The 14,639-nt window shown below is 43.2% G+C and overlaps 1 protein-coding gene across 1 annotated transcript in view; it reads left to right on the top strand.

Annotated features, from left to right (window-relative positions):
* Positions 1-2,844: 2,844 nt before the first annotated feature.
* The window catches only part of LOC105906192 (deleted in malignant brain tumors 1 protein-like), a 23,471-nt gene continuing 11,676 nt past the window's right edge, over positions 2,845-14,639 (top strand). Inside the window, exons 1-5 of the mRNA XM_042703481.1 lie at positions 2,845-2,863; positions 3,089-3,403; positions 3,603-3,914; positions 4,120-4,434; positions 5,160-5,474. Coding sequence (XP_042559415.1) covers positions 2,845-2,863; positions 3,089-3,403; positions 3,603-3,914; positions 4,120-4,434; positions 5,160-5,474 — 1,276 coding nt within the window. The remainder of the gene's footprint in view (positions 2,864-3,088; positions 3,404-3,602; positions 3,915-4,119; positions 4,435-5,159; positions 5,475-14,639) is intronic.

Here is a 14,639-nt window from a genome sequence, read left to right as displayed (position 1 = left end):
TATTTTAACCGGTATCTTCTTCGAACTGTCAACAAGTGAAATGAAACCATCGGTAATGAAAGGCCCATAGCTTCCACTGACCTGTTCATTGGCACCAGAGCTGCACAGCTTCACTGCAGAGCAATCAGGCACCACACAACCTGAACCTCCCGCAGTGGCTGAGTCATCTGCCAGCCGTGATTTCAACTCCACTTTCGCGTGATTAACCTGACACACAGGGGCAGCGCATAAGCTATATCCAGTAGAGTTCGATTTACCCTCATTTTTATCTTTTAATACGGGACAATCTTGTTTCCAGTGTCCCATCTCCAGGCAATACCTGCATTGATTATCTGAATTTACATTTGAGCGTTTAGGATCTTGTCTAGCGTCATACCGAGCATCTGAAATACCACTGAACCAGTGTGATCTATGTTCATCTCGAGAATATGTACGGCTACCAAAGTGTTCACTGAATTTACTTTTATGAGTTAGCTCATACTCATCAGCGAGCACTGCAGCCTCAGAAACGGTTTTAACGGTGTGTTCATTAATAAAAGTAGTAAGCCGCTCAGGGACGATGTTTTTAAATTGTTCCAGTGTAATTAATTCGAACAACTCCTCAAAGGTGGTCACATCGACCGAGTGAAGCCAGCGGGTAAAAAACGCAACAAGATCTCTACCAACTTCAGCATAAGTTTGCCGTTCACCTCTTTTCCAGTTTCTGAACCGCTGTCGATAATACTCTGGAACTTGTTCGAATGCTCTCAGAACAGCCTCTTTGACGCACCTGTACTGTTTTCGCTCTGTCAACGACAACGCCACAAACGCATCTTGGGCTCTCCCGGTAAAGACAGTTTGAAGTAACAGCGTGCGCTGAGTGTCACTCCAACTATGCTCATCAGCGATACCCTCAAAAAGCGAAAAGAAGATATCGGGATCACGTTCATTAAATTTAGGTAAAAACCTAATAATTTTGGAAAGATCACCGTGAGTGCCAGACGGCGCAGGGAAATCATCACCGACCCGCATCTTCCCTTCAGCAATTAATCTCAGCTTCTCTTTTTGGATTTCCATATCACTATCTTTCTGCTGTTGCTGTAGTCTTATTTTTTCTAGCTCGAATAGACGTTCTTTCTCTCTTTCGGCTGACTGTTCCAATTCACGTTCCCTTTCATACACACGCTTCTTTTCCTCGGCTTCTAAACGTTTGAGGTCTAATTCACGCCGATTTTCTCTTTCCGAGGCTTCACGCTCCCTTTCATACTCACGTTTATTTTGTTCTGCTTCTAAACGTTTCAGTTCAAACTCACGCTGAAATGCGCGATCCTTCTCTTGCTCGGCGGCCTCCAACCGTTTGTATTCGAGCTGAAGCTTTAAGAGCTCGGCCTGGTTTTCCAGACTCCCCACCTTTTCACCTGCATTAGGGGTTGACGTCGCTGTCGGTGGACCAGATGTCTCGGCGGTAATTTTACTAGAAATTACCGACATATCTACCAATTTTGATTTCACACATTCTTGGAGTTCTTGTTTTTTTAAACCCTTCGGAATATCAAATTGGTAGTGTACCGCAACCTGACCCAATTGCTCTTTTGTCAAACTATCCAATAAATCTTCGGTTGGAGACGTAAAAAAATCCTCTACTTCTATGGTAGGCATTTCAATTTTCTCTACAATACCTCTCTATTCACAATAAAATGCCCAACTGATCCAATTATCTGCCATGAACGCAGCAGTGCAAAATCCGCAAACCAGGCACAGGTGAACCAACCCCATTTACCACACAAGAACAAAGAGCTTCCCCGCATCTACCTCCCACCAAAAAAAAATAACCCTAAATATTACTAATCTGACGTCTTCAGTGCGTCCACATACAATTGAGTTGCTTGCACCGCAACCCCAGCGCGTCCGACGCACCAAAAACAACAAACTACAATAAAAAGAAAAACAACAAACAGCGGTAAGCGCTCTACACCTGCACGGGGTCCAATTAGCTCAGGTAGGATCTAACCTACCGTCACCCTCCCACTTACCAGATACACCTGCGCCCAATTGCCAACCTGCACAGCCGCGTTACTCTTGTAGCCAGACAACGTGCAGACTGCAGGATCCCAAATGCAGCTCCCTCCTCCACGGCCAAACAAAGAAAGCAAGCGAAACCAAACAAATCCTATATCTTAACCAAATTACCATCCAAATAAACAATGTATGCGCGGTACTCCCCGATCTGAACTTTGCTGCAACAGGTAATTTACACCTGTGAGAAAAACTATACCAAATTTAACGCACTACCACCAGGCTACAAGTGGCAATATCCAGTTACATACCAGAATACAGGCTAAGGCACGGACGAGCCCCCACATGTGACGTACCGGCTCAAAGTACGCAACATAAATGGGGAGACCACGCACGATTTCAATAATAAGAAGGGAATTTAATAAATAATAAGGGTTTAACACAGACTAGAAATACTGAAATAGTAAAGCAATAAACATTAACTACGTGAGGTGTAAGTCAGTGTAGAGGAATAACTCAAAGTGTGGTGTGGATCAGTATAGGAGCACCAAACAAAACACAACTGAAGCACAAAAGCCGCGAGGAGGAGAGAGAGACCGCCATGTTGGAATTGTAGCCCTTATATCCTCCAGCCAATCACGCGCACCTGAGCAGAGACAAGGACAAAACCAATATTCCCATCTGCCCGTGGGCGGGGTTAGCTGGGTCGTCACATTTGTGAATCCCATGACATTCATATGTGTATCAGGATATGCCTTTTTGAATGGTGTGACATTTATTTGGGAATCACGTGACATTCATTTTTGAATATTGAAACTATTCTTACTCCATACAGACAGCCCCAGCACTATGTCCTATGCCAATGAAAGTTGGTGACTAAATTTGGCCTGACTTCAGCAATGATAGGATGCTTAATGGTCTCATCTACACTAAAGACAAATAAAAAAAATGAAATGTTAAGAGCACTGAAAAATCCTACTTAAAAGCGAGGCTCTCGATTCTGGTGAAAGCTTGTTGATGTTTAAGTGCTCACATAGGGGATCAGTGATTTATGATTTACATGAGAGACTATTATGTTTATATTTATTTCTAGATGCTACACAAATCAGGGTGGTCAATGGGGACAACAGCTGCTCTGGAAGAGTTGAGATCTACCATAATGGTGAATGGGGAACCGTTTGTGATGATAACTGGGATCTCAGTGATGCTGAAGTGGTGTGCAGGCAGCTGGGGTGTGGAAAAGCAGTCAGTGTCGCCTACTTTGGTCCGGGAAGTGGGAAAATCTGGCTGGATGATGTTAGATGCACTGGTGCTGAGAGCTCTATCACACAGTGCTCACACAGAGGATTTGGAATTCACGATTGTGTTGCCAGAGAAGATGCAGGTGTAGTTTGTTCAGGTATGGCACATACACTGTTTACTGTATACACAAACATAGTTTAACCCTACTTTGTGATGCATTGTTAATATGACCATTGAAAACAGTTTAACCCCACTTCACAGTATTTTTTTCAATATAGCCATTTTTCAGAGTAAGTGGACATGATTGTGTAATGTGATTTATGATTTACATGAGAAACTATTATGTATATATTTATTTCTAGGTGCTAACCAAATCAGGGTGGTCAATGGGGACAGCAGCTGCTCTGGAAGAGTTGAGATCTACCATAATGGTGAATGGGGAACCGTTTGTGATGATTCCTGGGATCTCAGTGATGCTGAAGTGGTGTGCAGGCAGCTGGGGTGTGGAAAAGCAGTCCGTGCCCCTCCACAAGCCTCCTTTGGTCAGGGAAGTGGGAAGATCTGGCTGGATAATGTTAAATGCACTGGTGCTGAGATGTCTATCACACAGTGCTCACACAATGGATTTGGAATTCACAATTGTGTTGCCAGAGAAGATGCAGGTGTAGTTTGTTCAGGTATGGCACGTGCACTGTTTACTGTATACACAAACATTGTTTAACCCTACTTTGTGATGCATTGTTAATATGACCATTGAAAACAGTTGAACCCCACTTCACAGTATTTTTTTCAATATAGCCATTTTTCAGAGTAAGTGGACATGATTGTGTAATGTGATTTATGATTTACATGAGAAACTATTATGTATATATTTATTTCTAGGTGCTAACCAAATCAGGGTGGTCCATGGGGACAACAGCTGCTCTGGAAGAGTTGAGATCTACCATAATGGTGAATGGGGAACCGTTTGTGATGATTTGTGGGATCTCATTGATGCTGAAGTGGTGTGCAGGCAGCTGGGGTGTGGAAAAGCAGTCCGTGCCCCTCCACAAGCCTCCTTTGGTCAGGGAAGTGGGAAGATCTGGCTGGATAATGTTAAATGCACTGGTGCTGAGATGTCTATCACACAGTGCTCACACAATGGATTTGGAATTCACAATTGTGTTGCCAGAGAAGATGCAGGTGTAGTTTGTTCAGGTATGGCACGTGCACTGTTTACTGTATACACAAACATTGTTTAACCCTACTTTGTGATGCATTGTTAATATGACCATTGAAAACAGTTGAACCCCACTTCACAGTATTTTTTTCAATATAGCCATTTTTCAGAGTAAGTGGACATGATTGTGTAATGTGATTTATGATTTACATGAGAAACTATTATGTATATATTTATTTCTAGGTGCTAACCAAATCAGGGTGGTCCATGGGGACAACAGCTGCTCTGGAAGAGTTGAGATCTACCATAATGGTGAATGGGGAACCGTTTGTGATGATTTGTGGGATCTCATTGATGCTGAAGTGGTGTGCAGGCAGCTGGGGTGTGGAAAAGCAGTCCGTGCCCCTCCACAAGCCTCCTTTGGTCAGGGAAGTGGGAAGATCTGGCTGGATAATGTTAAATGCACTGGTGCTGAGATGTCTATCACACAGTGCTCACACAATGGATTTGGAATTCACAATTGTGTTGCCAGAGAAGATGCAGGTGTAGTTTGTTCAGGTATGGCACGTGCACTGTTTACTGTATACACAAACATTGTTTAACCCTACTTTGTGATGCATTGTTAATATGACCATTGAAAACAGTTGAACCCCACTTCACAGTATTTTTTTCAATATAGCCATTTTTCAGAGTAAGTGGACATGATTGTGTAATGTGATTTATGATTTACATGAGAAACTATTATGTATATATTTATTTCTAGGTGCTAACCAAATCAGGGTGGTCCATGGGGACAACAGCTGCTCTGGAAGAGTTGAGATCTACCATAATGGTGAATGGGGAACCGTTTGTGATGATTCCTGGGATCTCATTGATGCTGAAGTGGTGTGCAGGCAGCTTGGGTGTGGAAATGCAGTCAGTGCCCCTCGAATCGCCTACTTTGGTCGGGGAAGTGGGAAGATCTGGCTGGATAATGTTGGATGCACTGGTGCTGAGAGCTCTATCACACAGTGCTCACACAGAGGATTTGGAAATCATAATTGTGCTCACTATGAAGATGCAGGTGTAGTTTGTTCAGGTATGGCACATACACTGTTTACTGTATACACAAACATAGTTTAACCCTACTTTGTGATGCATTGTTAATATGACCATTGAAAACAGTTGAACCCCACTTCACAGTATTTTTTCAATATAGCCATTATTCAGAGTAAGTGGAAATGATTTTGTAAGATATCATGTATGATGTTCACATTTGCATTTCTTCAATTTGCAGTTGCACAGGTTGGAGTATCAAGCTGCTCAGGGCCGTGCGCAGACATTTTGGAGGGCCGGTTTTTAAACTAAAACAGGGCGTCTCTCTCACAGACACTTTTTTATGAAAAAAGAAATAACCTACAGGAGCACATCGAATTAATACATATACTAGAATATAGATTTCCTGAAGGAAAGGAAATCAGATGGAAGGGAGGATAGAGGACTGTAAAGTCAAAGAAGGCTGACACAAACGTTGAAAAAAGAGTAGGAATTGATGGACAGAGTAATTGAAAGAGAAAGGAGAGAAGAGTGAACAGGAGTGACTATGGATGATGAGATAAAGAGAGAGTGAAGAGGGAAAACATAGAAAGAAGAAGAGAAAAATGGATGGAAGCAGAGAGATGATTGAGAAAGTAGACTACGAGGGATAGAGAGAAAGATGGAGAGAAAAAAAGTAGAGTATAGAAGGTGTCTCTTAATATTCCTAGTTATACAGTTTAATTGAGAGGGACAGAGAGAAGAGGTGCCTTGGAATTGGTCCAGGCGTCCGTGAAGCCCAGGTGCAAGGCAGTTTAATCTTCTTCTCATTATCCATAGCCACTCCTGTTCATTCTTATTTCCTTTCTTCTTTCAATTACTCTGTCCATCAATTCCTACTCTTTTTTCAACTTTTTTGTCTAGGAATAACAATGCAGGGCATTTAATGCACTGTAATAATAAGTATATGAAGCCAACGGATAACAATACAGGGCATGTCATGCACTGTAATAAGAAGCCTAGGAATAACAATACAAGCCATTTCAGGCACTACAACTTCTTCAATCACAGCTATAGCTTTGTCTACAGGGACAACCACTTCAACTTCTTCAACCACGATGACACCTGAACTCACAACTCATACAAGCCAAGGTAAGACAAGTATTTTATGAGTTTGAACTTCGTTAATGTTTAGGCGTTTGGTGATATTAATACTCCTCACATTGGATTTTAGAAATAATGAATAGTGAAGTTTCTACGTTAAGTGGTTCGAGCTGAATTCATCGCAGAAATTGGTAAATAGGAATAATAAGAACTAGACTATGCATTTCCTGAAAGAAATACCAGTGCATGAAATGCAAAAGTTAAGAAAAGAAGAGTGAAGAAAAGTTAAAGAAGAAAGGAAGAGTGAACATGAGTGGCTATGGATAAAGACAGTAAAGAGAGAGTGAAGAGGGAAAATACTGAAATAAAGAGATAAAATGGAGTGAAGCAGAGAGATTGTGTGTGAGAAAGAGGAGTTGAAGAGGGATAAAAAAAAACAAGAGGGTGGAGGTTCTACAGAGAGAGTAAATGAGTGAAAATAGGAAAGAGAATGGACTGGAGGAAGGAGATGTTAGAATGATCGATAGTGAAGGAACCAGGATTTAAGGTTTATAGTTAATAAGGATGTGCCATAGTCAACAATTCAATATATCTTATACCTAGTTGTAATTGTTACTTTTATTTGGACTTAAGTTAGAATGTAATAATTTCTGGTTAGAGAAGAGAGTTTATCCTGAGGGAGTGTATTGAAAGTGTCAGCAAATGGCTCAGAGACTTGTGACTCCAAGACCTCATGAATATAGAGGGTGACGCCCCTTGATCTCAGAGAGCATTTAACAAGCAATCCTTCAATGGATAATCAGATATGGCTTAGGTGAAGTTCTGTGAGTAAGTGGATCTCAGGCATTGACTTCTTCACACGTGGAGATCAGACCCTGGACCATTGTTATACGACATTCCGGGGCAGTTACAAACCCCTCCCCCGCCCTGCTTTTGGGAAAGCTGATCACACCTCCATTCTACTACTCCCCGCATATAGACAAAAGCTAAAACAGGTCAAACCGGTTGTGAAGACAGTCCACCAATGAAGTGACGAGAGTGTGGCGACTCTTCAGGATTGTTTTGACACCACTGACTGGCTGATGTTTAGGGAGACATCCATCATTGTATTGAAGACATCATCCCGAAGAAGGCTGTCCGGCCTTTCCCCAATCAGAAGCCTTGGGTTGATGCCGCGGTCCGGACCAACCTGAGAGCCCGGTCTGCCGCCTTTAACTCTGGGGACCCTGATCAATACAGAAGGACCAGATACGACCTTCTGAGGGCCATCAAAGCAGCTAAGAGGGCCTACAGAACCAAGGTGGATTACCAGTTTACCAGTTACCATGGCAGTTACCATGGCTCTGATCCCAGGCGCACGTGGAGTGGATTAAGAGCCATCACAGACTACAAAGGGAGGGGTTGCAGTGAGACCCAGTTCTCGGTCCTTCTTCCAGACGAGCTGAATGCCTTTTACGCTCGTTTTGAGAGGGACAGTGACCCCCCTGCAGTGGAGCTACCTGAAAGCCTAACCAGTGGTATGCCTACTATAACTGTAGCAGAGGTGAAGCACTGCTTCAAAAAGATCAACCCTCGCAAGGCACCTGGCCCGGATGGCATATCAGGTAGGGCCCTCAGGGGCTGCGCTGACCAGCTAGCAGGGGTCTTCAGCGACATCTTCAACCTCTCCCTCAGCCTGTCTGTACTACCCATCTGCTTCAAAAGGACCACCATCGTCCCTGTGCCCAAGAACATCAAGGGCACCTGCTTGAATGACTATAGCCCAGTAGCACTGACCTCTGTGATCATGAAGTGCTTTGAGCGGCTAGTCAAATCATTCATCTGCTCCTTGCTGCCTCCCACCCTGGACCCTATGCAGTTTGCATACCGGTCCAACAGGTCTACAGACGATGCTATAGCCCTGACCACGCACACTGCCCTATCCCACCTGGACAAAGGTAATACAATTGTGAGGATGCTGTTCATTGACTACAGTTCAGCATTCAATACCATCATCCCCTCCAGACTCGTCTCGAAGCTCGTAGACCTGGGACTAAGCACCCCCCTATGCAAATGGATCTACGACTTCCTGACGGGGAGGCCACAGGTGGTGAGAATCGGTGACCGCACCTCATCCACAGTAGTCACAAATACAGGCACCCCCCAGGGCTGTGTGCTCAGCCCCCTCATGTTCTCCTTATTCACACATGACTGTGGAGCTACGCACAGTTCCAACCTCATTGTCAAGTTTGCTGATGATACAACCATTGTGGTCCTCATCACTGGAAATGATGAATCAGCCTACAGAGAGGTTGTTAACCTGACTACATGGTGTCAGGATAATAACCTCTCTCTCAACACCAGCAAGACAAAGGAGATGATTGTGGACAACAGGAGACAGCAGGTGGAGGAGCACGCACCCCTGAACATCTATGGTTCCGCAGTGGAAAAGGTCAGCTGCTTCAGGTTCCTCGGGGTGAACATCAGCAATGACCTCACCTGGTCTGCTCATACGGACAAGGTTGTCAAAGCAGCCCGGAAACGCCTCTTCTTCCTGAGGAGACTGAAGAAGTTTGGCATGAACCCAGTCATCCTCACCAACTTCTACAGGTATACAATAGAGAGCATCCTGACTGGGTGCATCACAGTGTGGTATGGGAGCTGCACAGCCAAGGACCGCAAGGCCCTTCGTAGTGTAGTCAGGACTGCAGAGTTAATCATCGGCAGGGAGCTCCCAGCCCTGCAGGACACCTACCACACACGATGCCTCACACAGACTGGAGAACAGCTTTTACCCCAGGGCCATCAGGCTGCTAAATGGACATTGATACTCCACTGCCACTTTTGCACTCGTCACTTACATGCACTGTCACTGTCACTTCCAACCTACTGCTTGCACTAGCAGTAATACCTTATCAGGAAAATTGCACTACATGTAACTCCCTCACTGTTACGAATGGGTGGTGATGTGCAGGACTCAAACGCACGACTCAGAACTCATACAGTAGATTGAAGAATAAACGTTTACTAGCAGGGTTCAGTACACAGGTAGGCAGTCCAAGAGTAAGCAAACAAATCCAAACAGGGAATAGGCAGCAGAGTAGTCGTTGTACAGGCCGAGGTCAGAAGCACGAGTAAATCACTTTAACAAAGAGAACGTGCTAAAACACGAGGAAACACTAGGAATTCACAGAACATACCAGGTAACATGTAATTACGAAAACGCCACGAGAAACAAGAACACATGGACTATATACACACACAACAGATAACGAGGGACAGGTGAGAACAATCAAGGCGGGGCAGACAATGACACAGGTGGACTAAACAAGGGGAATTAACAGGACACAGGAGAAACCAATAATTCAAACAAACCGGGTGATTGGGAACAGGTGAGGGGTGGAGACACGGATAACAACAAGAGAGCACATGGCATAGACAAACAAACATAGGAGAGCATATGGCGGGAACAAGGAAGCACAAGGACTAGACAAGGGAACAAACATGTGACAACACAAGGGAGACAAACTCAGAAATCGAACAAGGACAGAACACCGACCTTACACTCACTGGGTTGTATGTAGGTTACTATAGGTCAATAGGCTAGCATAGTTTATTATATGTGTATTATATGTTATATGTATATATGTTAGTATTATATGTATAGGCTGCTATATGTATATTTAGTATTATATGTATAGGTTGTTATATGTTTAGTACACCGTATTGTATATTTATCTTGTATATTTAGTAAGGTTATGTATATGTTTGTTGTGTGTAAATTATGTTCATAGTACTTGTGCAGAGTGTACGTCATGGTGAATAATTCCAGTGCCCAGTCTGACCCTGTGTCATTTTGTGCATCTGACAAATAAAAGACTTGTAACTCAGGCTCTGTCTCACAATGGTGACCACCATTGTTCAAGATTAAAACCTGTTTCATTGACTGACCATAATCCAAGACTGGATTTCATAATATATGGTATAAAATGAATTGCTATTAATGGATAAAGTGGAAGATATAGACATGGCATGGAGGAAGTAAAGGAAATGGAAGGGATGACAGAGGACAAATCCAAACAGGGAATATGCAGCAGGATTTGTAAAGTCAAAGTAGGCTGACAAAAAAGTTTAAAAAAGAGTAGGAATTGATGGACAAAGGTAATTGAAAGAAGAAAGAAAGAAGAGTAAACAAGAGTGGCTATGGATAATGAGATAAAGAGAGAGTGAAGAGGGAAAATATGTTAAAGAAGAAGAGAAAATGGAGTGAAGCAGAGAGATGAAATTTGAGAGAGAGTAGACTGAGAGGGATAGTTAGAAAGATGAAGTCCTAGTTATACTATTGAATGGAGAGGGACAGAGAGAAGAGGAGCCTTGGAATTCGCGCAGGAATCAGTGAAGCATTTTAAAATCTTAAAAAGTATAAAGTTCAGAAAAATGAAAAATACACAGCACAGGTGTCCTTTACAAGACATACGCGACAAAGTTCGAACAATACACATAAGAATAAGAAGCCGCCGGATAACAATACAGGGCATTTCATGCACTAAAACTTCTTCAACCACAGCTATAGCTTTGTCTACAGGGACGACCACTTCAACTTCTTCAACCACAATGACACCTGCACTCACAACTCATAAAAACCAAGGTAAGTATTTTATGAGTATTTTATGAGTTTGAACTTTGAAATAAACTAAAACGTTAATGTTTAGGCGTTTGGTGATATCAATACTGTTAATAATAAATAGGCATGCCAACATTTGAGAAATGAAGGGGATGTATTTGTGTCTGTGTTTATTTATGTATGTGTGTTTATCTACGTGTGTGTGTGTGTGTGTGTGTGTGTGTGTGTGTGTGTGTTTATGTATGTATGTTTGTGAGTGTGTCTGTGTGTGTGTGTGTGTGTGTGTGTGTTTATGTATGTGTATTTATGTGTGTCATTGTGACAGTGAGGAGGAAGCAGATTGTGACAGTACAGTTCCAAGTTAACTGCAGCCTGCTCCTGAACGATGCTGAATTTCAGGAGAACCTCAAGGATCAGGTGACCTACTGCACAGCCTCAACCATCAGCTCACACAAACACTCAAGGACAGAGACACCATCAACATACAAAACTTATGACAACACAGTGCATTACATGCATACACACAGACACACAGACACACAGACACACACACACACAAACAAACACACACACACACACACACACACACACACGACTTCAGGACGCAGAGGTAGAGTTCAGATGTAGTTCTGTATTTCAGGATACAGCCAGGGGACAATGGTAACAGATAAACAGACAAGGTTGACTAACAGGCAGAGTAGGGTGACGAACAGGACAGTTATTAAACAGAGAACTCAAAAGATATCGCTAAACCAAATCAAAGGGTACACAGGCTGAAAGCACTGGAAATAACTTCAACTAAGAATTCTAAACAGGGTAAACTGAAACAGACTAGGCACAGGGGCGCGGAAACAAAAACCGAGAGTCTCACTCTGGAAAACTAAGGTCAGGAGCGCGAAACAGAAAACTACGAGTAATGACTCGAGTAGACAGAAGCGCAGGGGCGCAGAAACAAAAGTACACGGTACAATACCGGATGTGAACTGGGGAATCAAGCACGGAGACTGAGTAGCGCAAGGAATCGTCGAAACTGTTGTCGCAGGATTGCAAATCCATTGTCAAACGAGGCCAGACACAGAGTGAAGGGAGTGAGGGGTGTAAGTGTGGGAGTGACAGGTGCTGGCCATCAGTACGCAGGTGATTGTGGAAGTGGTGCAGGTGAGCGAGTTGAAGTCGAAGGGGGCGTGGCAGGTGCAGGATCACGTTCTGGCGTGACACATAGACACACACACACACACACACACACACACAGACACACACACACACAATAAAAGTGATGAAATGGCGCTGCTGAAAACTCAACTTTGATTCATTTAATTGAGATGTTATGAGTTTGATAATCTCCTGATACATGACGTTTATGCGTGATATGTACTCAGTACATGCTGTCCTCTCTGCTGAGTCCACCGTAGGGATACTATATAGATGCTTTACATTTGTATTTCATCCTATGGAAATTGAGGGTTGATCAGAGTGCTCTTCTCCTCAGATCAGAAGGAAACTGCAGCAGGAGGGGCTGCCGGTGAACACCAAACTGTGCTTGAAAAAGCAGCCCGATGGATGGAAGAAGAATGAGAAGAAAGAGAAAAAGAAGAGGAAGAGCAATGATGAGTTTTAAAGCTCAATAAATCTCAGAGAGCAGGAGAGTGAGAAAGATGAGAGAGGAGAGGATAAACTATATATCAATGCAACTTAATTCTTGTGTGGCCTTAACCCTTGTATGGTATTCATTTTTTTGTTACTCAGAAGGTGTTGTGGGTCTGGTGGACCCGCTCGATTTTTGGGTGTTTAATTCAACACAATCAAACAATTTTATGGTAAAATACTCAACAGATATTTACTTCATTCCAATTAGAAGCAATATGAACAACAAATATGGTTAATATTTGCCCTTTAACTTTGTTATATCACATTTATGAATTTAAGTGCTACCCGTTTTTTTTTTTTTTTACAAAATCAAGAAAATCAATTATAATCAAGATATCAGTGGACAAAATTCAACAAATTTACAAATGAAGCAATGTTTTCCATAACTATTTGATTTATGTGAATTTCATTTCAAATCAGGTCAGTTTACATGGCACAACATGGGTGGATGGGGCACCAGCACTGTCCTCCTGAATCCTCCTAATGGTAGCTGCAGAGGCTGAGGTTCTTGGAACATGTTGTCTTCTCAGGATTTAAGGTTTCACCAGTGTCTTTCCCAGTTCCTCGAGAAAAAGGCTTATCCTCTGGAGCTTCCCTCTCTTCCACTCCGGGTTCAGTGCCATCCAGGTGACAAAGGCGTTGTACGCCATGATGTCCAATATGGTAAATAAAATCGCCAGTGGCCAGCGTAGGGTCCTCCTTTTACAGCTGTAGGCAGACACCAGCTTGTCTATGTTGTCCACCCCTCCTTTTGTGGGATTATAATCCATGATGACCTCTGGTTTTTGATGCTCCAGGCCAGAGATTCTCCCATCCCAGTGCAGTGTACTCATGAGTATCACATTCTTGCGTTTCTTTGGCACATAGGATACCAGGGACGTGTCAGCCGTGTACACAAACTTGGAAGAGTTGACAGGCCTGTTCTTTGTAGGCAGCAGTTGGGGTAGGAGCTCAGACCTGTTTTTTCTTATCGTTCCCACCATGGTCAGCTCCTGTCCCAGCTTGTACGATGTAAAATAAATTGTAGCATGTGATGTTGTGTCCACTGAGTCCCTGAGCCATGTCCAGGACAACTCTCATTTCTTGATTTTTCTCAGGGCATCCTCATCAGGTTACCCTATGTAGCCTTGTAAATTCCAAGCATATGAGGAAGTCGCATCACAGGCAGCCCAAATCTTTTTACCATATTTTGCAAGTTTAGATGGTATATAATGTCTAAAGGGGCAGCGGCCCCTAAATGGCATCAGCGGCAGGGGCAGAAACACAAAACTCTTACTCACACTTACTCACACACACTCTCAAACACACACACATACTTAGCCTACATACAGACAAGGCCCACATACACACAAACACACATAAGCGCGCGCGGACACACACACACAAACACACACACACACTTACAGCAGGCCCACTCACATACACGTGCGCGCAAACACACACGCGCACACAACACACACACACACACACACACACACACACACACACACACACACTCACAGCAGACCCAGACAGGAGGAGAACAGACTTTAGGTACACAGGACCTACAATTTCCACACTTTTATTTGCCCGGGTCCAGTGGACCCGAACACCCTGTATGTAATATAAATGTGTAGGGGGGGGTTACGGTGTGCGGTCAATGAAAATTTGGTCTGATATATGTTCTTCGCAGAAAATGAGCCAAATCCAATGAGTCTGAGTTCGAAAAAATTATTAATCATATTATTTTTGTTAGGATAAAAAGACCCGAATACCATACAAGGGTTAATCAGATTTATTTTGGTTTGCATGGATCAGCATATGTTTTACTGTAGGCAGAGTTTTTAGATGATGGGTAGAATCATATTTGCTGTGTGAGGAATGGGCAAAGCAGCA

The sequence above is a fragment of the Clupea harengus genome, chromosome 24 (assembly GCF_900700415.2).
Source record: "Clupea harengus chromosome 24, Ch_v2.0.2, whole genome shotgun sequence".
NCBI lineage: Eukaryota > Metazoa > Chordata > Actinopteri > Clupeiformes > Clupeidae > Clupea > Clupea harengus.
The sequence above is the reverse complement of the archived record's forward strand: the minus strand, read 5'-3'. Positions and strand labels throughout refer to the sequence as shown.